This window comes from Oncorhynchus tshawytscha, linkage group LG08 (genome assembly GCF_018296145.1).
Source record: "Oncorhynchus tshawytscha isolate Ot180627B linkage group LG08, Otsh_v2.0, whole genome shotgun sequence".
Classification (NCBI taxonomy): Eukaryota; Metazoa; Chordata; class Actinopteri; order Salmoniformes; family Salmonidae; genus Oncorhynchus; species Oncorhynchus tshawytscha.
Window position 1 is genome coordinate 37,328,469 of NC_056436.1, and position 23,469 is coordinate 37,351,937.

General features: G+C 46.8%; 1 protein-coding gene across 5 annotated transcripts in view; it reads right to left on the minus strand.

Moving 5' to 3' along the window:
• LOC112237992 (estrogen-related receptor gamma) overlaps positions 1 to 18,905 on the minus strand; it is a 120,532-nt gene extending 101,627 nt beyond the window's left edge. For 2 of the 5 annotated variants that reach the window (XM_042325488.1, XM_042325487.1), the window contains exons 1-2: positions 18,588 to 18,905; positions 4,825 to 4,956 (exon numbers count right to left, since the gene is read on the minus strand). In XM_042325488.1, coding sequence (XP_042181422.1) covers positions 4,825 to 4,956; positions 18,588 to 18,643 — 188 coding nt within the window. In that variant the 5' untranslated portion in view covers positions 18,644 to 18,905. Of the gene's footprint in view, positions 1 to 4,824; positions 4,957 to 18,583 lie in introns of all 5 variants that reach the window. The other 3 variants (XM_042325489.1, XM_042325490.1, XM_042325491.1) reach the window with 3 other exon arrangements.
• Positions 18,906 to 23,469: the final 4,564 nt, after the last annotated feature.

The window sequence follows — 23,469 nt, forward strand, 5'->3', positions numbered from 1 at the left end:
TGCCACAAATGCATGTATATGTGTGTGTGTTTGTTGATTTATTTTACCTTTATTTAACTAGGCAAGTCAGTTAAGAACAAATTCTGTTTGCTAACAAAATCTTAACTAAGAACGACAGATTTTTACCTTGTCTGGGATTCGATCTAGCAACCTTTCGGTTACTAGTCCAACGCTCTAACTACTGTGTGTGTCTGTGTGTGTCCAAATCTCTCTCAAACAGCTAGTGGTAAAATATCCTGGCGTGAGTGTCGGTGACATTTGTATTTCCTGTGTGTGTGTGTGTGTGTGTGTGTGTGTGTGTGTGTGTGTGTGTGTGTGTGAGTGTGAGTGTGTATGTGTGTGACATCCTCTTCTGTTTGAGTAGTGCTTGTCTGGGTCAATCCACTCAGCCCTCTCATGTGGAACATACTCGACAAACACACACACACACTCGACACACACTCGACACACACTCGACACACACAACCTTTGATACTCAGTGAATCACTTCCATACACCTATTCAGTCAAACAGATAATTTACAGTAGGTGCACACAAACACTAACCTACAGCTCTTCTCTCCTTTCCATTGATCGATCGCTAAGCTGAGTACCCACTGGCTGACATGCTGACAGGTGCAAGGCCTTGTGGGATGTGTAGTTTAGTCCATGTCTGAGGACTTGCTATTTTCTCCTTCATCCTCATCACCACATTTAAACAAACACAAAGAAAACAATACACACTGTATGCCAGAATATATATACTGTATACGTGTGTGTGTGTGTGTGTGTGTGTGTTTGTGTGTGGTTGTGTCTGTGTGTGTTTGTGCAAATGCACAACTTAATCTCTGGCAGGTCAGTGTGTTGAAACATTTCCTCTCTGGCAGGCCTGGGTCTCTGAGAGGGCTGGGAGAGAGTCAGAGATGCATACTGGGAATGTAGCGGATGGCAAAATAAATAGAGCAAGTAGTGAAGCCAATAAAGCAGTGTGTGTGTGTGTGTGTGTGTGTGTGTGTGTGTATGTGTATGTGTGTGTATGTGTGTGTGTGTGTGTGTGTGTGTGTGTGTGTGTGTGTGTGTGTGTGTGTGTGTGTGTGTGTGTGTGTGTGTGTGTGTCTGTGTGTGTGTGTGTGTGTGTGTGTGTGTGTGTGTGTGTGTGTGTGTGTGTGTGAGTGTGTCCACAACGGTCTACCCTGTCACCAACCCTCAAATTAAATCAAATCAAATTTCATTTGTCACATGTTTTGTAAATAACAAGTGTAGACTGACAGTGAAATGTTTATTTTAGTTATATAGTTCCCCATCTGACAATTCAGAGTTGAAGATTTAAGAGAAAAAATAAAGATTCATATAGTGTCAGGTGGAATAAAAACACAGTGGAGAACACACACACACACACACACGCGGCGGCTGTCTCTATGTGCCAGTAACGTGTTGGACTGTGATTGGCTTAGGGCCTGTGTGAGAGCGGCATGCCAATGGTCTCTAATAGGCTTGACCCAGACTATCTCAGGGAAATCCAATTGGCCTAAGACTCTGTGAGCCCCCCCCACACACACACACACACAAACACAACCCCTTAAAGGGCTAAACCACACAATAGCCAGGCCCAATGAACTACATGCAAAATATACAAGGCAAATTATATATCGTCGATCCCATACACCTGGGATGTATCTGGTGTAGAAAAACATTCCGAATGTTAAATATAGAAATGTAATGAATAGAGCTGACACGACTCCCTATTCTACATGGCACTAATAATATTTGCTGTACGTTGTACATTTCTATCTGAACGTTCTGTACTGTTCCTCCTGAACATACCCCAGACACAACATACACCTAGCATCATATACGGCAGGTTAAATATGCCAGGGGTGGTTGAGGAGGGCTAGGTAGCAAAGATGTTTGGCCACTGCTCTGTCTAAAGTGCTAGGCCCAGTGTATAGGGGCTGGTTCATATGCTTGCGCACACACACACACACACACACACACACACACACACACACACACACACACACACACACACACACACACACACACACAGAGCACAAGAGAGCTATGTTTTAACATGAAACAAAATGGTTTGCTTACACTTAAAACAAACAAAAAATAATACACAGAGTTCATGATGACTCCTTGGTTCCATGACCAATCACAGACAACGTGTGACAACGACACGCCCTATAAATGAGTTGCCAAAGTCAGACACATGATAGAAACTCTTTCGATCTAATTACTGGAACACTAGCGATGAAGATCAGACCCATGGAAAGTACGGGATTTAAAACATATGTGCTCTTCTCGTCATTGTTCTTTTTTCAAATTGATTTTAGACCTCACGTACAATCCTGAATTAACAACCAGGCCTCACACAAACAGAAACAGACCGTACTAACCGAAACTAAAAAACAAACTGAAGACACACACACACACACAATATGAAGCCCTATCCGTGTGTGAGATGTGTGTGTGTCTAGCGCAGTGGGCTAACTGGTCACATCTGGCTGTAGTAAATCCAGCTAAAAGCCAGTGACTCATGATGCCTCTGATGATCTTCATACATCTACATTTATATGGTAATGGGAGTCTGCCAAGCATTTAACGCATTCCACTACATCTGAAGGGCAAGGCACTTCTATCACCCCATCCCAATCGCCCCACACACACACACGACCGCACGCACACACGCACACACAGACACACATTTTAGTTCATATCTGCAGTGCCTCTTCACCTTTTACCACTATCTACCGTCTGTCTTTTATCTCTCCCTCTTTCACTTTCACCTCTTTCCCTTCATCTCTTCCTATTCTCCATCTCGTTCTCTGTGTCTTTCTCTCTCGTTCTCTCCCTCGTCTGTCTCTTCATTCAGTGTGGCAGGTTGAATAATTCAGGCATCCGGCTGGCCGCCCCAGAGTGTCCTGACCGGTGCAGCCAGGACCCCTGCGTGGCAGACGGACTCTCTACCTCCACCCCTCTACAACAGGCAGACAGATGGCCCCGCTCTCTCACTCTCTCTACCTCCATCCCCCTCTCTACTCCTCTCTCTACCTTCATCCCTCTCTCTACCCCTCTCTACCTCTTGTCTATCTCTTCCTCTTCTGCTTCTGTCTCCGTTCCACCTCGCCACACAAACACAATATCCCTTTTTCTTTGCACCTCTTTCTATGTTCTCTCTCCTCTTTTTTCACTGTCATACAAACACTATTTCTTTCTTCTCTCCCACTTTCTTCTCTCCCTCCCTCTTTCTCTCTCCCTCTCTCTTTCTCTCTCCCTCTCTCTCCCTCCGTCTTCCTCTCTCCCCTCCCTCTTTCTCTGTGGTCACTAACATGCTCATTGAAGCAGTCAGACACAGCTGCAAAGGAAACAGACAACACCTAACCCTAGCCACATTGTAAACACAACCACAACCACAACCACTAACCCTAGCCACATTGTAAACACAACCACATTTCGAACACACCCACGGTCACTTTTTCACCACATTATAAGCACTTAAACATCACATGAATTCTTGTAACAAAGCATATCATCACTGATAAAACAAATGAAACCAAAACATTTAAAACAAATGAAACCAAAACGTTGTAAAAATCACAGTGATGAGTAAGCAATAAATGTATATTTGAAATGCCCATTGCCACGGGAAACAAAACAACAAACAACAAACAACCACTAAACAGGAGCAAGCCCACTGCTACACAACAACTAGCAACCCATTAAAGTGTCAACACAACTTAGTGTTGCTTCTGTACTGCTTCTAACCTCATCACAGACCCAGGGAGCGTTCATGTACTGAACGTACCAACAACATTCTACAACGTTGTTCCTTTCTGAACGCAGCCCAGACCCTTTATCACTGTAACCTAAACCCACAGAAGGATAACCGCTATGATTCTGAATATCACAGGTGGGTTAGAGCGCAAGTATAGTCGTGCCCCCTACTTTTAGAAAGGCCTGGAGGGATAAGTTGTGCAGTGGCAATACTGATAGTATTACAAACAAAGACATCACTCTTGCACACACACACACGCATGCACGCACACACACACACACACACACACACACACACACACACACACACACACACACACACACACACACACGCACGCACGCACGCACGCACGCACGCACGCACGCACACACACACACACACACACACACACACACACACACACACACACACACACACACACACACACACACACACACACACACACACACACACACATATGCAGGTATGAAACAAACATATGTACAGTACATACAGGCCTACATGACACACACACACCCACATACTCAAACACACAACACACAACACACATACACAAACAACACATGTTATCTTAAAAAACAAATAAAGCAACACCTCACGGCACAACGCCTCTCCCCCATGTGACCTATTTGTTGTGTGTATGTAATGACATGTATGTGGAACTGATAGATGCACACACACACACACACACACACACTACCTGTTAATGTTTTTAAATGTATATCAATGGTGAAGTATTTTGTCTGTAATGTCTTAGTCGTTATATATGTCGGACCCCGGTAAGACCAGCTGTCGCCACTGGCGTCAGCTAACGGGGATTATCATTTTTTAAATTAAATCACATCAAATTATCTTCACACACAAACTAAGACATTGAGACATGGAAGAAACAGCAGTACTTTGAATTCGCTTTTGATGTGCGAGTGCGAGTGTGTGTGTGTGCGCGCGCGCGCGTGTGTGTGTGTGTGCGTGCGTGCGTGCGTGCGTGTGTGCGTGCGTGCGTGCGTGCGTGTGTGTGTGTGTGTGTGTGTGTGTGTGTGTGTGTGTGTGGCGTGTTTCCACTCTTACCTTGGGTTATAAAGTGCATGTGCGTCACGCATGTGAGTGGCATCGAGGTCGTAAGTCTGTTGCATTCTCCACGCGCTGCCACATTTGCCGTACTTATCTTCACTATTAACCTGGGCCTTTGATAAGTTCATTCTACAACACAGAGAATCACAGGGGGACAGGGGGTCAGATCAGAGGCCAGCAGTCTGGATTGGGGGTTACACAGAAACAGTAGGCCTGACACTTCATACACAGACAGTCAGCCTGTACATAACGTAGTATTATCAAACTGGAAGCCTGGAGATTCTACGGAGTACACAGAAACAGTAGGCCTGACACTTCATACACAGACAGTCAGCCTGTACATAACGTAGTATTATCAAACTGGAAGCCTGGAGATTCTATGGAGTACACAGAAACAGTAGGCCTGACACTTCATACACAGAAATGGCTATAGAGGTGACCTGTGCAGTAAAAAGTCTTCCTGACGCTACCTTGAATCTATAGACCCTATAGAGATGCTACAGACAGAGGGTACAGGCTGTACAATACAGTATTCACGCCATGGGGTCTGATATACGACAGACAGTGCTTACCGACACTTTGAATGGCCTGCAGCTACGGCAACGTTTACGGACATCTGCGACAGTCCGCACGGACAGCGGAGGCCTTTAAGGTAAATGTTTAACGGCAGTATTTAACGGACAGTGTTACCTGGGAGACGGGTGTGTGTGTGTGTGTGTGTGTGTGTGTGTGTGTGTGTGTGTGTGTGTGTGTGTGTGTGTGTGTGTGTGTGTGTGTGTGTGTGTGTGTGTGTGTGTGTGTGTGTGTGTGTGTGTGTGTGTTACGTGTGTGTGTGTGTGTGACGTTAACAGAAGCCCTCCTGGACAGTTTTAATACGGTACCAGTATTACCAGTCTCAGGATAAAAAGCAAGGAAAGGGGAGGGACTAATAGCTGTCAATCAAAGCCCGCCTCTGCGTCAGGGAAGGAGCTGTCTCCAGGGTGATAAGGTCACCCCTGGCAAGGGAATCAGAATCATCGCCCCCCCAAAAAAAAAAAAAAAATGGCAGATAGTCGAGAAGGTTTGACGTCATTTAGGGGAAACTGTGTGTGTGTGTTATTACATTTTCAGGTTCCCTACATTAAAAGATAGAGCACCGGGGAAAGATATTTAAACTAATAATAAGAAAAGCTTTATTTTATGAGCTGAAAAAAAAATCGACAGTCAAAAAATAGACAGTCAAAAATAGAACGTTATCTCTAGTAATTGAAAATATAAGCCAACATCTTAATTTGGATAATCAAATCAGTGGAATGTACATAAAATGCTGTTTTCTTTCCACCTCTCTTTCCATGTTATTCAGTCAAAATGTTTTAATATTTTATTTCACCTTTATTTAACCAGGTAAGCCCAGTTGAGAACAAGTTCTCATTTTCAACTGCGACCTGGCAATATGTGTACAATTATTTCCATCATATAACGGTACTCTGTTGGTGAAATTATAAATTACATCAATGCATTTAATTGTGTATTATAATAAACATATATTATAATAAAACATGAGAGAATGTGATGTTTCCGTAATCTTCTAATTCTGTGTAACATGTTGTGTTGTGTATGCAGCTACCTCTGTGTGTGCACCAATAATTACTGTAATCTTCTAATTCTGTGTAACATGTTTTGTTGTGTATGCGGCTACCTCTGTGTGTGCACCAATAATTACTGCCAAAACATGGCCCTCTGTCACACACTGGTAAAGACATGTTTACCACACAAACACAGACACACCACTGTGTGTGTGTGTGTGTGTGTGTGTGTGTGTGTGTGTGTGTGTGTGTGTGTGTGTGTGTGTGTGTGTGTGCGTGTGTATATCTGTGTCTGCAGGCATGTGTGTACAGTATGCTTGTTTCCATGCCTGGCATGTGTTTGTGGCTCTCCGTGCATGTCCGTGTGTGTGTGTGTACAGGGAGAGAACACTCAGTCCTGATGGTGGTGTGTGCGTGTGTGGGGGGTTGGGTAGGCCGGAAGGCCAGGGCTTAGTGGAAAAAGTCCTGTGTATGTAATGTGTTGCCTTCAGTTCCAGTTGAGAGAACAGGATGAATCGATACTGTGCAGACACGGCCGGCTCCAACACACGGCTATGGTCAAGCCCCAGTTCAGCTCTCTACTGTCGGGGCTCAGATCAATACAGCCGACATCGCGCTACGCATTCACTTACATTAGCAAAAAATGCTAAAATACCAGCGGGATTAGCACACCATTGCTTTATTACGTTCCACTTTATGGCGTTATAATCGGATGGAGTGTTAAACCTTATACGTTCATAAAATATGAAGGGTTATTTAGGGAGAAAGGCTATTCCTTTAGAGAGGAGTGGCAAGGGGTTTAGTATGCAACGTATATATATATTTATATATATATATATATATATATAATATATATACGGCCAAGCAGCAGCGTTACACAATATCAAAAGTCAACCTATTGCATTTTCTTAAATTGTACTTTTAGGATGAGAATTACACAAATGTCACAAAATAATCAATGCATTTTTTCACATGAAATATATGCAATTAAACAACAATTACTACTATTGGGACTCAAATAAATTCCTTCAAATAAAATGTTTGTTTTAGTTAGAATCATGCAAATGCCTAATTCAGCCAACAACAAAAATTCAAAACCACATTCACACTCCACCATGGGCGCGAGTCAGTTTAACCACTAAAAATGAACAGCACAACGATTTACTCCCACACAAAGACAACAGAACCAGTTGAGGCCAATCCATTCATTCAGCTATTCCTTGGTGCTAGATATTGTGAGAAGAGCTCTGAACAGAAGATGTTGTGAAACACAGGGCCCAGTGGAGATACACAGCACTTAGACAGACAGACAGACCTGACAGACACCTATACATAGATACAACACTACCATAGTACCAAAGACAGAGAGAGAGAGGGAGGGAGAGAGAGAGAGAGAGAGAGAGTGCAACTGCCATCTCAGCACTCTCAGAGTCCACGGAGTAGAAGAGGGAGAAAACAAACTGAGGTGATAAAACAGAGGGGTGGAAGAGGGGGAGGTGTGGGCCCTTAGGAGAAGCATGTCAGGTACTAACCAAGTCTTGACCCAGCCAAGAAACGACAGATGTAGGCCTACACAAGTTATACAGAACTAACATTACACAGTACATGGAGAATTTGATAAACGAGTCAGAAGGTTGGTATATTCAGAACATGTCATATTAGCTCATAACTATAATGGACAGTGATCATGTACGGCCGTAATGTTTCCTGATTTTGAAAACAAAACCCACATCATTATTTCAGGAAGAACGATCAACTTACACAAATAAATGCATGCTTGAAAACCATCATTTGACAACTAGAACAACAGACACATTTTGTATTTAAATGAAGGTACATAAAAGGCGATGGGATTGGTGGAGAGGAGAGGAGAGTAGGAGAGAACAGGAGGAGAGGAGAGTAGGAGAGAACAGGAGGAGAGGAGAGGAGAGTAGGAGAGAACAGGAGGAGAGGAGAGGAGAGTAGGAGAGAACAGGAGGAGAGGAGAGTAGGAGAGAACAGGAGGAGAGGAGAGAACAGGAGGAGAGGAGAGGAGAGTAGGAGAGAACAGGAGGAGAGGAGAGTAGGAGAGAACAGGAGGAGAGAGAGTAGGAGAGAACAGGAGGAGAGGGAGGAGGAGAGAACAGGAGGAGAGGAGAGTAGGAGAGAACAGGAGGAGGAGAGGAGAGTAGGAGAGAACAGGAGGAAGTAGGAGAGAACAGGAGGAGGAGAGGAGAGTAGGAGAGAACAGGAGGAGAGGAGAGTAGGAGAGAACAGGAGGAGTGGAGAGGAGAGTAGGAGAGAACAGGAGGAGAGGAGAGGAGAGTAGGAGAGAACAGGAGGAGAGGAGAGTAGGAGAGAACAGGAGGAGAGGAGAGAGGAGGAACAGGAGGAGAGGAGAGGAGGAGAGAACAGGAGGAGAGGAGAGGAGAGTAGGAGAGAACAGGAGGAGAGGAGAGTAGGAGAGAACAGGAGGAGAGGAGAGGAGGAGAGAACAGGAGGAGAGGAGAGGAGAGTAGGAGAGAACAGGAGGAGAGGAGAGTAGGAGAGAACAGGAGGAGAGGAGAGGAGGAGAGAACAGGAGGAGAGGAGAGAACAGGAGGAGAGGAGAGGAGAGTAGGAGAGAACAGGAGGAGAGGAGAGTAGGAGAGAACAGGAGGAGAGGAGAGGAGGAGAGAACAGGAGGAGAGGAGAGTAGGAGAGAACAGGAGGAGAGGAGAGTAGGAGAGAACAGGAGGAGAGGAGAGTAGGAGAGAACAGGAGGAGAGGAGAGGAGGAGAGAACAGGAGGAGAGGAGAGGAGGAGAGAGGAGGAGAGGAGAGGAGGAGAGAACAGGAGGAGAGGAGAGCGATAAAAGAGGGGGGCAGATAGAATAGAGAGAGAGAGAGAGAGAGAGAGGGGAAAGGAGGGGACATCTGTGAAAGAGCATTAACCTATAGGGTTCTACGTGAACCTATTACACGCCCCTGTCAGAACATGTAAGGAACATACACACACAAACACACACGGATTAGCACACAGGACAATGAGCCAAATTAAGTGTGTGTGTGTGTGTGTTTGTGTGTGTGTGTGTCCATGCCTTGCCAATGCTCAGTGACTCACTCAAGTGTTGCTGGTCCATCTGTGAATCGAAAGACCATTACGGTGTGTGTGTGCACACGCATGTGCATGTGTGTGTGTGTGTGTGTATGCGTGTATATCTGATGGTGAGGCTGTGATCGATGAGACAGGTGCCATTCTTCCCAAAGCAGAAGCAGGAGCCCCGAGGACCACAAATGCCACCATCACCACCGTCCTCCCCTGTCCCCCTCTCCTCAGCCCTGACCCCCCCCAATAACCCCTAGACAGCCCAATACACACACCCAGAGGAAAGCAGAGAGAAACTGAGAGTGTACGTGCTGTTCACTTTATGCTGTCTGTTCTATACTGGTCTGTGTTTTGGGGTAAAGATGGTGTCGGTGGTATGGTACTGTAGGGAGCAGGTGGGTAGTTCAGAGTGACTGTGGTGTGTTAGCATTAGCGCGTGTGTGTGTGTGTTTGTGTGTCGGAGGCAGGTGGGGTTCGGTGTGTGTGTATTAGTGTTAGCGACGGGAGCTGTTAGTGGGGTGAGTGGCAGATGGACTGTCGGCTTTAATACGACTGAGCTTGTGGAAAGGTGACAGTACCGACTGACCCGGGAGAGGGAGAGGGGGAGAGAGAGGGGGAGAGGGAGAGAGAGAGAGAGAGAGAGAGAGAGGGAGAGGGGGAGATGAGGAGAGAGAGGGGGAGAGAGAGGGGGAGAGAGAGAGAGAGAGAGAGAGAGAGAGGGGGAGAGGGGGAGATGAGGAGAAAGGGGGAGAGGGGGAGAGGGGGAGAGAGAGGGGAGAGAGAGAGGGAGGGGGAGGGGAGAGGGGGGGGGGAGAGAGGGGGAGGGGGAGAGAGAGAGGGAGAGGGAGGGGGAGTGAGAGAGAGAAGGAGAGAGAGGGAGAGAGGGGGAGGGGGAGGGGAGAGGGAGAGAGGGGGAGGGGGAGAGAGAGAGGGAGAGGGAGGGGGAGTGAGAGAGAGAGGGAGAGAGAGGGAGAGAGTGAGAGGAGGTATGCTTTCTTAAGGAATGCACTCTAAATGAGGTCGAGGGGTCAGGGGGTTCAGAGATGAGAGTCTATGGAAACCCTTTAACAACACAAACACTATTAACTACAAACTCTGTTTCTGAGTTTATTTTCACCTAAAAGTACATTTAGCCTATAAACTGTGCATTTCACTTTTCTCTGTCTGCGGCGTTGACAGATTATTTCCGCACCCCGGTAGAGTCTGATAAAGAACATGCGATTATGAGAAACCTCTAATCACTAAAAAGACACGACTTTGAGTCGATAAAACAGCTAAATAATGATATGCAAAAATAAAAAAATAACCGTAAAAAAAGAAACGCATAATTTAACCCCAACATTTTTTTAATGTGTTGGCCACTAAATATTTGTTGAGCACTTAATTCAGAGTCGTCTTTGTTGTGATTAAGAAGTAGGAACGGTAAGGGCTGATGAACTGGGATGGTACTGGGGGCAGAGAGGCACGCAGGCATAGGGGACGGGAGGGACGGGGGTCATGACCTTACAGCAGTTCACACACACACGCACGTACGTACCATGCACGCACTCACGCACACACACGAACACTCGCAGCTCCGTAGAGCAGCCGGTGTGGTCAAGCACGGCTAAGTGACAACACAACCGAAACCTGGCCAGCACTGCTCTTTATCACCGACCACAACGCACAGACATACAGACACACACATACAAGAAACACACGTCTGTTTGTTTGTTTTACGCCTGTGTTTTGGTTAGTCAGTCTGTCTGTCTGTTCATACAGATTGCTCCTTTAAAATTAGAAATGCAAAAACAATAATCTCCTTCCAAATGAAGCTCAATAAAACAACAGCGACACACAATAGCATTTAAATCCTGTCTATGACCCACCAGGGAAAACATCAAATACATTTTAATATACATTTAATTTACATTAAATTAACTATATAATTGATCGGAAATGAAAATGTACGGACTCAATAAATAAATATTGACTTCAAAAAAGAAAAAAGAAATCCCTTTTCCTACATCTCTTGCTCACTACAATACTCTCGTTCAATATCATTTCTCCAAACAGGGTCCCACAGTTTCAACTGAGCGCAACACTAAAGTAGAGTGAGATGGAGAAAGAGAGAGAGGGAGACTGAGAGACAGGGGATAGGGGACGATGCCAGGTGGAGAGAGTGAGATAGAGAGATGGAGGGGGAGAGAGAGAGATGGACGTAGAGAGAGAGAGAGAGAGAGAGCGTGAGAGAGAGAGAGAGAGAGAGCGTGAGAGAGGGCGTGAGCATGAGAGAGAGACAGAGAGAGAGAGAGAAAGAAAGAAAGAAAGAAAGAAAGAAAGAAAGAAAGAAAGAAAGAAAGAAAGAAAGAAAGAAAGATAGAAAGTGAGAGATGGGGTGGTGTCATTCTCTCCCCATCAGATACACATGAAGCATGATGGGAGGATGAGGGGAGGAATATTTCACTGTCAGACAGGGTTCTGCGTGGCTATTCATTTCTCCTCCACACTCTCCCGCTCTCTCTCCATTTCTCTCTCTCTTTCTCCATCTCTCCCTCTCTCTCTCCCCCTGCTGCAGGATAATGACAATTGAGTCATTCCACGGCATGTACAGGAGAGTAGAACACACTCAAACATGCGTTCAAACACGGTCCCTACGGAGCGTGTGAGAGAGAGAGAGGGAAATTAGGTGGAAAAGAGAGAAAGGGAGAGAGAGACACCTTGTGAACTCAGACACGCAGGTTCTCTTCAGTTTAAATCTGCATTTTATTGTGTCCCGGTCACCTGTGTCTCCTCCCATTAGAAGTGAGAGCACTGGAAACCATGATCACCCCCCACGCCCTGCTTCCCACACACACTGCTTCCCACACCCTGCTTCCCACACCCTGCTTCCCTCACCCTGCTTCCCACACCCTGCTTCCCACACTCACTGCTTCCCTCACCCTGCTTCCCACACACCCTGCTTCCCACACCCTGCTTCCCACACACCCTGCTTCCCACACCCTGCTTCCCACACACCCTGCTTCCCACACACCCTGCTTCCCACACCCTGCTTCCCACACACCCTGCTTCCCACACCCTGCTTCCCACACCCTGCTTCCCACACACCTGCTTCCCACACCCTGCTTCCCACACCCTGCTTCCCACACCCTGCTTCCCACACACCCTGCTTCCCACACCCTGCTTCCCACACCCTGCTTCCCACACACACTGCTTCCCACACCCTGCTTCCCACACACCCTGCTTCCCACACCCTGCTTCCCCACCCTGCTTCCCACACCCTGCTTCCCACACCCTGCTTCCCACACCCTGCTTCCCACACACCCTGCTTCCCACACCCTGCTTCCCACACCCTGCTTCCCACACACACTGCAACCAAAGAGTCTCTATCTCTCAGCCACATGCAAACCTAAAAAGCTCTCACACACGTTCCTCCATGTTTCTCAAATGTCAAATTTTGAAGTTGTTCCAAACGTCAAATTTCGAAGTGTTAAGTTTGATTTAAGGCATTAATTATGATTTAACTTTAAATTCTTAAGGTTAGGCATGAACTCCAAATAGATAAGTTAACGTTCGTGATGGCCTTAAAACCAAAATATCAAAAACTGTTTTCTGTCGCTGGATTCGAACATGCATCTCTTTGGAATCAGAGGCAGGTAACAGCGCTCACGGTTGCCCCTAGTGGTCAGTTTCCTGAGACAAAAACGGACGTTGAATACGGGTGACCTGGCAGTGCAAACCAGCAGCAGGCCGCCCTATTTGATAAGCAAAACAGACCTAGCACTTAACTCTCTCCCTCTTGGTTCTCTCTCTCTCTCTCTCTCACACACACACACACACACACACACACACACACACACACACACACACACACACACACACACACACACACACACACACACACACACACACACACACACACACACACACACACACACACACACAGGCCTGCTCTTAGACAGACCTACTAAATAGTTTACAGTGGCCTGAATTTGCATCAAACCACCACCTTTACTCCAACCACACAGGAAGGACAAAACACGAATGACAATGTATTTGGCTTCTGCAATCTGTGTTATTATGGCAGCATTACTTTGGCCATAGAGGTATGATATGGTGAAAGACCACTTTCCCTAGTGCTGAAAAAAACTACACGAATCACGGAGATGACATGATAAACGATCCCCTGTCAATTCACACTCTCTCTCTTTTTCTAGACAAAGATGTATAAAAAAGAGAGAGGGAGCGACGGGATACTTGAATGACGGAGGAGGGGAATCCGCAAGGGGGCGAGAGGAGCGGAGGGACGGAGAGAGAGAGAGGGAGAGGGGGCGGGGGCGAGAGGAGCGGAGGGATGGAGAGAGAGAGGGAGAGGGGGCGGGGGCGAGAGGAGCGGAGGGATGGAGAGAGAGAGAGAGAGGGAGAGGGGGCGAGAGGAGCGGAGGGACGGAGAGAGAGAGAGGGAGAGGGGGCGGGGGCGAGAGGAGCAGAGGGATGGAGAGAGAGAGAGGGAGAGGGGGCGGGGGCGAGAGGAGCGGAGGGACAGAGAGAGAGAAAGACAGAGAGAGAGAGAAAGACAGCGAGAGAGGGAGAGGGGGGGTGAGTGTAGTGGAGGGGAATTGAATTGAAAGGTGGGAAGGGTTCAGCCTCCGTAGCGACAGCGACATGGGGTGTAATTGCTAATTGCGACGCGTACCTCTGGAATGGCGCGGCCGTTTGTGTGTCTCAGCTGGCGTTGTACGTCAGAAGGCTATTTCAGCCAGCGCTTTTATGAGGAAACCAGCCAGGTCGCTCAAGATCCACCTTCGAAATACGACGTCCATCCATGACGTTCGGGAGATGCCTTCGAAACCAGCCACTAGGGGCAACGGTGAGCAATATTACCATCAAGTATGCTTGGGTATTGCTAGGGTGTTGTGGACGGGGGTGGCGGTGGGCGTGAACTCTGGCACAGAATTCGGAGACAGCAGCGGAGCAACCCAGGGTGTCCAAAACACCTCCAAATTTGACGTTTGGAGCGACTTTGAAATTTGACGTTCGGAGAAAGGTGGACAGACATCAGCATCTGAAGTCAAATGGGTCAAACCGTGAGATCTTGTTGACACACGCACACACACACCCCCCAGTCACACACCCTGATGGATTGAACATAAATCCGATAAATTTACAATCACATCATCAAGGCCTCCTCTTTTATCCTTGGCTTTCTGCTCACATTAGTAGCTGAGTGTGTGTGTGTCAACGTGTGTGAAATGTAATTTTAAATTGTGTGTGTGTGTGTGTGTGTGCACGTCCACAGACACACGTATTGCTCTCCGTCTCTGAGGGGTGAACGGGTCTGCTCAGGAGGCTCTCTCTTTAAACCACAGTTAATTACCCTCGGAATGTCTCACACCCTGCACAACAGGGGCCGCCACCGTGTGTGTGTTTGTGGAGACAATGGGACAGGGGCCACGGGGTAACACATATGCGTAAAAAACACACCCTATGACACCTTTACACACCATCCTGATCAGGCAGGGGGATAAACCACAGACACACAGAATCATATGAGCACACACACACACACACACACACACACACATATACACAATCACCGCAGCACAAATTCACAAATAGATGCGCACACACACGCACACACACACACACACACACACACACACACACACACACACACACACACACACACACACACACACACACTCAGTAGGGGACATATTGACATGATTTGACAGATGATTTAAGTAAATGATTTTATAAGGAGATTAAAAGGAATTGAATTTACGATTCCCCTGATCCCTTCCTCCAGTGCGTTCATCTCCTCTACACAGAGAACAACAGAACGAGAGACGGACAGGAGAAGAAGAACAAATCTAATCCTCAACTTTTATTCAGGCTGGCTGGTTATATCAGAATGTGGTGGGATCTATAGAAGGAGGAGGCTGTCTCTGAGGCACGGACAGAGTTCTCCATTAGAAACCGTTCATTCAAAAATGATAGACCTATTATTATAGTGGAGGGACTCTAGTGTTCTAGTGGAAGACTTTATTATAATTGTAAAGCTAAAGGGAGAATTTTTTTTATACTGTAAATGCAAATATTAATCTTGTGTTTTCAATTTAATTACGGGCATAGACGGTAATAATCCAGTCCAATCCCCCTAAAATCTAAACAGGCATATTCAGTTTGGTTCAATTGTTACTGTTGTAAAAAAAAATCCACATATGTTAAATCCACCACATTCGTGCTGGAAAACGCAAAATCAGGAAAGGAGCTCCAACAAAATACAATTTTGCAAGTGCTTAGAATGTATATTATTTAAAATGTCCTAAATATAAAATCGGAAAATAATCATCACATCTGATATGACTGTCCTATCGGCAGAACAGCCAAGCAATGTGGCACACACACACACACACACACACACACAAAAGAACCGGGCGCATTGTCGGTTCCGTGTGTTTTTGGAAATGTTGCATTCTCTAGCGCGAATGTGGTGTGCTCAACATATCAGTCACATTCCAGACATTGAAAAGACATATTTAAAATGAACACCACCGTTTTTTTTAAACGAGTCACATTCCAAACATTGAAAACCATATCCTTTATATAGCGCACCGAGTACGTGCATAAGATACCGCATACGTCCAATGCAAAAAAAAAATGTCGAACATTTCAATGTGCAATTGAAAAAAATAAAATCACATGTTCCCACCATTTATCTGGGAAATAGATACACAGCGATATCTAACGATATATCCGAAGTGTTCAAAACACACAAGCCGTGAAAATACACCTTCGCAGGTTCAGGAATCGGCCCAAGTCTTTTATTAAATCATTCCCCTATTCTTTCAATCAAAAAACCCGGCATGACAATCTACCTTCAACATCCCCGTGACCTCTAGGAATAAAACAACAACAACGAACACATTAAATCAATTCAACTAACTAAGAGGGGAAAACCCTTAATGACATGCAAATGAACTGTAAGTTCAGGCATGAAGCGAATATAATTATGATAATCGTCAAAATGGCACTTGTTGTTATTATTATTATCATTATCCATAATATATCAATTAGTATCCCACTCGTCAATGTCGACGTAGGAGGTGAGCGGGGAGCGAGCGGTGAGAGAGGTGAGTAATGACTATGAGTAAAGCCTGGGTACAGCTGGGACCAAGAGAGGGATTCGGACAGTGTGTTTCTCTATGTGAAGTGACTCTAACCCCGGATCACTAATGACACTGAGACAGGGGGGGAACCCAGGCTAAAGCCCATCGCTGTAGACAGGAGAAAAGACTGTCTCCTGAATCGTCTGGTCTCCTTCATACTACACGTCCTTCGCCCTTTCGAAGCTCCTCTAGCTATATCTCAGTCACACCACTGCAATTCACACACTCCTTGCAAAATGCTCAAATACACTATACTCTCAAATACAATTCTCAAATATAATAAATCCATAAATACGTCATTTAGAAATAAATAATTGGGTCATTTTACACAAGGTTTCCGAAGACGAGAAGTATATTCCAAAGCTAGGGTTTTACACCCACCCGTATCCACATTATAACACACACACTGTTCAAACACGACCCCACAAACACACACGTACAGAAAGTCAGTAGGCATGCAGGTAGAGTGGTTGGGTTGTGTACCTTCGCATTAACATGACCTTTCATTTCTCTCCTATGTAGATTACCAATCTAGCCGTTCTTTCTCTCTATATTAACCTCCGGTCTGTCTGTGTGTGTGTGTGTGTTTGTGTGTGTGTGCGCGTGTGTGTGTATGTATATAGTCTGTAAGAAGGCTGGAAAGCGAGGCTCCACTTTAGAAGCGTTATCAGCGTTCAGACACAGTCCAGGGCAGGGGTCAAGAGTGCCATGGTTTCCTTTAGAAACACTCAAACAAAGTCAACTTGTCCAGCTCTCCTCTCTTCTCTTCACCCTATCTATCACTCTATTGTTCTCTCTTCATTCTACTCACTTTGCTTAAGGCCAAGTATTAACAAACAGAGGGAGGAGCGTGCGATTTGGGGAATATTCTTTTTCTCTCCAAAACTAGGACTCCCCTTTAATTTACACGCCACACTTTAGGTAATTCTGTCACCTGGAACTCTCCTCAAATGTATTTGTGAAATGTAATTGAGTAGACAGCTTAACTAAAACACTTATTTTATAGTCTTCTGGAGATCGTCACTGTTCTCTGGGTTGTGTGTCTGTAGACAGAGAGGTATGGGAGTGATGCTCCCGATCCCTGATTCTGTATTTACATAAAACACTCGACACACACACGATCCTCCGCCTGGCTGCTCCACCAGCCAGTTAATCTGCATTTTTAACGCTGTCCTTAACACAAGCCAAAAAGAGCAAAGCACTAGCTAAAGGAGCAGCGTGTGTGTGTGTGTGTGTGTGTGTGTGCACGGTGTGTCCGTGCGGAGCAACGCAGCGCACTCTTGTCTCCGATGCCACGGCAGGGCCACATGCTGTGCTGGCCGTCTGAAATCCAAGCTCTCCTGGCATTTAAGAGCGCTTTCTCCTCCTCCTCCCCCTGCCGCTTCTGTCCGTTCCCTCTCCCTCCTGGCCGCCCCCCCGCGCCCCCTCTCACTCTGTCGGCTGGCTGACGGACAGCCCTCACACACGCTGAACACACTGACCCCACCTAATAAACTAAGACTTAAACATCCCATACCACGCACACACGCTCTATTATACAGTGGATCATCAAGTAGTACGGCTCTCTGTGCTGGGATAGACATGCCAGAGTGTGTGTGTGTGTGTGTGTGAGCGAGAGAGTGTGTGTGTCCTACTCAGGTGGAGCGGCAGAAATTCAATTCCTCACGCTGAGTGAGAGCTCCTGTCTGTACCGCAGCCCAGCACCAGTAGACAGACGCATACTGTTACACTGTTACACACAGTCAAACAGACACATTTTCACACACTACCTGACAGTGGAAAGCAACCTTGACATTCTACCCGGCCACCTCCGCAGTATCACACGAAATAACACACACACACACACACACACACACACACCTACTCTGACAAACGCGAGCACGGCACACACAGACACACACAGGCACACACACAGTCAAAGGCATTCACAATGACAAGAGGTAAGGAAAGAAGTAGTAAAAAGGTCAAATTTACCTACTCTTGTTCAGAGTGTAGGGAGAAATACTCAGGAAGGGAAAGCTCTATGGAATCCATCTGCACACTGCCACCATAATGTGAGAAAGCCTCCTCTATAAATCAAAGTTTTTTTCTGCTCTCCTCCTCCTCTCCTGTCCTCCTCTCTCTCTCTTCTCTCTCGCTCCGATCTCTCTCTCTCTCTCTCTCTCTCTCTCTCTCTCTCTCTCTCTCTCTCTGTTCCTGTCAGAGCACTGCAATCAGGCACAGTGGTCCTCCGTGTGACAAGCCTATAGGCACAGCAGCCAGCTAGTTGGGACCAAAAGCTCCAGCACTCTTCTAATCAAGGACTTAAAGCCACGATTGGAGCTCATTAATATGTAGCAAGGCTTTGCATATGTAGTCCCTCTGGCCCATCCGTGCTGTTCATTGGTGGACGGGCGGCCAATGGCAGAGAGGCAGGGCTCGGTCTGCACGCACGGAGAGAGAGAGAGAGCAGCCGAGCAGGTGGAGAGTGGAGGGCAGAGACAAAGAGAGAGAGAGAGAGAGAGAAAGAGAGAGAGGGACGGAGGGAGGGAGGGGGCAGAGGAATAACGAGAGTGAGCGGTGAAGAGCGAGAGAGGTGAGGAGAGTGGGATTTAAAGAACCAGTGCATTCTGTCTGTCTGTCTGTCTGTCTGTCTGTCTGTCTGTCTGTCTGTCTGTCTGTCTCCCTCTGTCTCCCTCTGTCTCTCAGGGTAGTTGTCATCAGTGGAGAGAAAGGCTCTCAGAGAGAAAGGCTCTCAGACCAGGGTGATACCAAACGTTGTGAATGAAGCCCTGTCATGCAAATACAGCGTTCCATCTGTTTATTGGCAAAAGTCTGTCGTTCTCTCACAGCCTCTCTTCTTTTCCTTCTCTTCCCTTTTCTCTCCCTGTCTATCTAGTGCTGTCTAATACTCTACCCATCTGTCTGAAAGTGAGAAAATTAGTCAAATTAAAATATTCCTCTGACCGTCATGTGTTCAAACAGCGCTTGCTCACGCTATGATTTCTGCATATTTGAGCCGGACAGAGTGAGACAGGGTAAAAAGATCAAAGAGGGACATGTATTTTTCAAGTTATTTTAACATTTCACAGTAAAGTACGTGCTGAAAATTCAGGCTTGCCCTCACTCAAGCAATAGGTGGATATGCTGCTATGTTGGATCAATTAGTTTCATAATGGAATTGAATTTCAGTATCTTTCACACTATCCAAAAGGGAAAATGAAATGAAAAATCCTAAAACCAGCTCAGCAGTAAAAATAGGGATTACATTTCCCAGTCCGAGATTCTGGACGGTCTTTGTTGTGGAATGATTGAGAAATGATTTGGGAACGATTTGAGAATGATTTGGGACATGTTTCCCCGGCTCTGGCTGTGTCCGGGTTGTTTTCCGTGCGCATGTCAGCGGCTCCCCGCCTTCCAACCCCAGCAGGGACTGTATTCCTGGCGCCTCGGAACGACGCAATTCCCACTGCTAGGAAAATCCCGGAGCGTCGGTGTTCCACTAACTATTGTGTTTCACAGATGAGGAGCGGATGTCAATAGTGTCCGACTGGCTCTGTGCTCCACACACACTCAGGGGTGGGGGGTGAACCCTATTTCATCAAACGTGTATTTCCCTATCTTAAAAATAAAAATCTCTCTCTCCCCTGTCCTGTGTCATATACACTCCCTCTCTTGGATGGATGAGAGGATGAGGGAACGGGGGTGGAGGGGTGGAGGGGTGGAGGGTTGGAGGGGTGGAGGGTTGGAGGGGTGGAGGGGTGGAGGGGTGGAGGGGTGGAGTAGTGGAGGGGTGGAAAGGGGGGACATACAGATGAAAGGGAAGTGTTATGATTATCAGGTTTGGAGGAACAGAGAGAAAAACCATCTCCCCAAACCAATCTGGTCCGTGGCCCTGCTTTGAAGGGTGTGTGTATGTGCATGTGTGCATTTGAGCACAGACACACACACACACACACACACACAGAACAAAACAAGTGACTGATCTGTCCCGGATCTCACCCTCTATTAATACTTTTCTAATAAAAGATAAATACTGTATTTCATCAAATAAATGGATGTGGTATAAAATCAACATTTCCCTCCCCGGTTTTCTCACTGTGTTAATTGATCGTGAACAACGAGCGGCTGTTTGAGGTAACTGTGGCATCGTAGGAGGGCCATCCCTTCATCCTTCTATTAATTAAACCATGATCATGTAAGGAAATCGTTATGGGGTGTGAGCTGCGACGGCTATGACACCATACACACACACACGCGCGCGTACACGCACACACACACACACCCGTCTGGCCAGGCGTACCTCTGTTATGATGTATCCTTCAGTCTATATGCATCGACAAAGATGAGTTGGAATCAATGCAGCTTTCTCCTGGCTGTAAACAAATACTTTAGCAGAGATGCACGGCCCTCTCTATCTCTCTCTCTCTCTCTCTGTCTGTCTGTCTCTCTCTCTCTATCTCTCTCTCTCTCTCTCTCTCTCTCTCTCTCTGTCTGTCTCTCTCTCTCTCTCTCTCTCTCTCTCTCTCTGTCTCTCTGTCTCTCTCTTTGTATCTTTCTCTGTCTCTCTCTCACCTGTCTTTCTCTCGCGCTCTCTCTCTCTCTGTCTCTCTCTTTGTATCTTTCTCTCTGTCTCTCTCTCACCTGTCTTTCTCTCTCGCTCTCTCTCTCTCTGTCTCTCTCTTTGTATCTTTCTCTCTGTCTCTCTCTCACCTGTCTTTCTCTCTCGCTCTCTCTCTCTGTCTCTCTCTCTCTCTTTGTCTCTCTCTCTCTCTGTCTCTCTCTCCTCACCTGCAGTAACACCAAAATACAGGACCATAAAACCTTTAAAATACATTGAGAACACTAACACACTGCTTGCACTAAAACACACATCAGTGTGTGTGTCTAGTGGGAGTTTCTGTTTTTAGGAGAATGAGTTTCCACAGCCTTACCGCTGATAATGACCATCACTGGGTTCAGCTGAACCATCAGACAATTAGAAAAATATAGAAAGCTGTGATACCTTATCGTAATAATCACCCTCCCCCCCCAAATTTTTTTTTATTGAGCTCAACGAAATAGAAAAACGAAGTAACAGAAACACTCATGTTAAAATGAATGACTCTCAAATGTGTCCCAAACTAAGCCAACGAATCCAAACAAGAGAGTGATCATTTCAATTTCAACCACTATTTAGGAAAAGCTGTGTCTTCCTAATGTATTCATTTCAATTGAATGTTGTTGTTTTTAAGGTATACAGACATTCAATCCCTGCAGCAGCAAAGCAGAGCATTGATTAAAAGATACTAAAGAGGGGTTTCAAAGCTGTGCGTTGTGAGTGTGTGAAAGCAGAGTGCTGTGTGTGTGTGTGTGTGTGTGTGTCGGGGCCATTTGAAATGTATTTTAATTGGTGCATCTATAATGGAAATGGGAGGAAGACATGCTAGCACGGCCGCGGTGCAGCTAGACTACAATCAAACAACGTACCTGTGTTCAGTCAAATCCCCCAGGACACACACACACACACACACACCAAACAAACAGGCCACACACATCCCAGTACAAACAAACACATTTAGAGGCATAGATACACAACCTCTTCCTGCAACTCTGTACTGTTCTCTGCACGTCTCTCTGTCTAATGATATAGAGAATGTAAAATACAACATCAAGTCAAATTCCACTTGTTGTGTTAGGTTTGTAACTTTTTGGAGTACAGGGGTCTCTTCCCGGGAGGGGGGGTTGGAAGTGGATGGTCCAGATGTATTGATTGTGTTCGTGTCTCTCCTTGTTGACAGTGACCCCTTTAGGGCTTCTGAGGTATGTGGAAATGTTTAGGTTCAGAGTAGTAAGCAGTGTGAATTATTCCATCTTCTCCTCTCAGTCTCTCCTCCCATCTTCTCCTCTCAGTCTCTCCTCTTGTCTCCCCTCCTCTCCTCTGTCTCTCCTCTCGTCTCCTCCCATCTTCTCCTCTCAGTCTCTCCTCCCATCCTCTCCTCTCAGTCTCTCCTCCCATCTTCTCCTCTCAGTCTCTCCTCTCCCCTTCCCTTCCCTCCTCGCCTCTCAGTCTCTCCCCTTCCCTTCCCTCCTCTCCTCTCGGTCTCTCCTCTCGTCTCCCTCCTCTCCTCTCAGTCTCCCCTCTCGTCTCCCCTCCTCTCAGTCTCTCCTCTCATCTCCCCTCCTCTCCTCTCAGTCTCTCCTCTCCCCTCCTCTCCTCTCAGTCTCTCCTCTCATCTCCCCTCCTCTCCTCTCAGTCTCTCCTCTCATCTCCCCTCGTCTCCTCTCAGTCTCTCCTCTCGTCTCCCCTCCTTTCCTCTCAGTCTCTCCTCTCGTTTCCCCTCCTCTCCTCTCAGTCTCTCCTCCCATCTTCTCCTCTCAGTCTCTCCTCCCCTCCTCTCCTCTCAGTCTCTCCTCTCATCTCCCCTCCTCTCAGTCTCTCCTCTCATCTCCCCTCCTCTCAGTCTCTCCTCTCATCTCCCTCCTCTCTCCTCTCAGTCTCTCCTCCCATCTTCTCCTCTCAGTCTCTCCTCTCCCTTTCCTCCTCTCCTCTCAGTCTCTCCTCTCCTCTCGTCTCGTCTCGTCTCAGTCTCTCCCTCCCCCTCTCAGTCTCTCTCTCCTCTCCTCTCCTCTCAGTCTCTCCCCTCCTCTCCTCTCAGTCTCTCCCCTCCTCTCCTCCCCTCTCTGTCTCTCCTCTCGTCTCCCCTCCTCTCCTCTCAGTCTCTCCCCTCCCCTCCTCTCAGTCTCTCCTCTCCTCTCAGTCTCTCCCCTCCTCTCCTCTCAGTCTCTCCCCTCCTCTCCTCTCAGTCTCTCGTCTCCCCTCCCCTCCTCTCCTCTCAGTCTCTGCTCTCTCCCCTCCCCTCTTCTCCTCTCAGTCTCTCCTCCCTCCCCTCAGTCCCCTC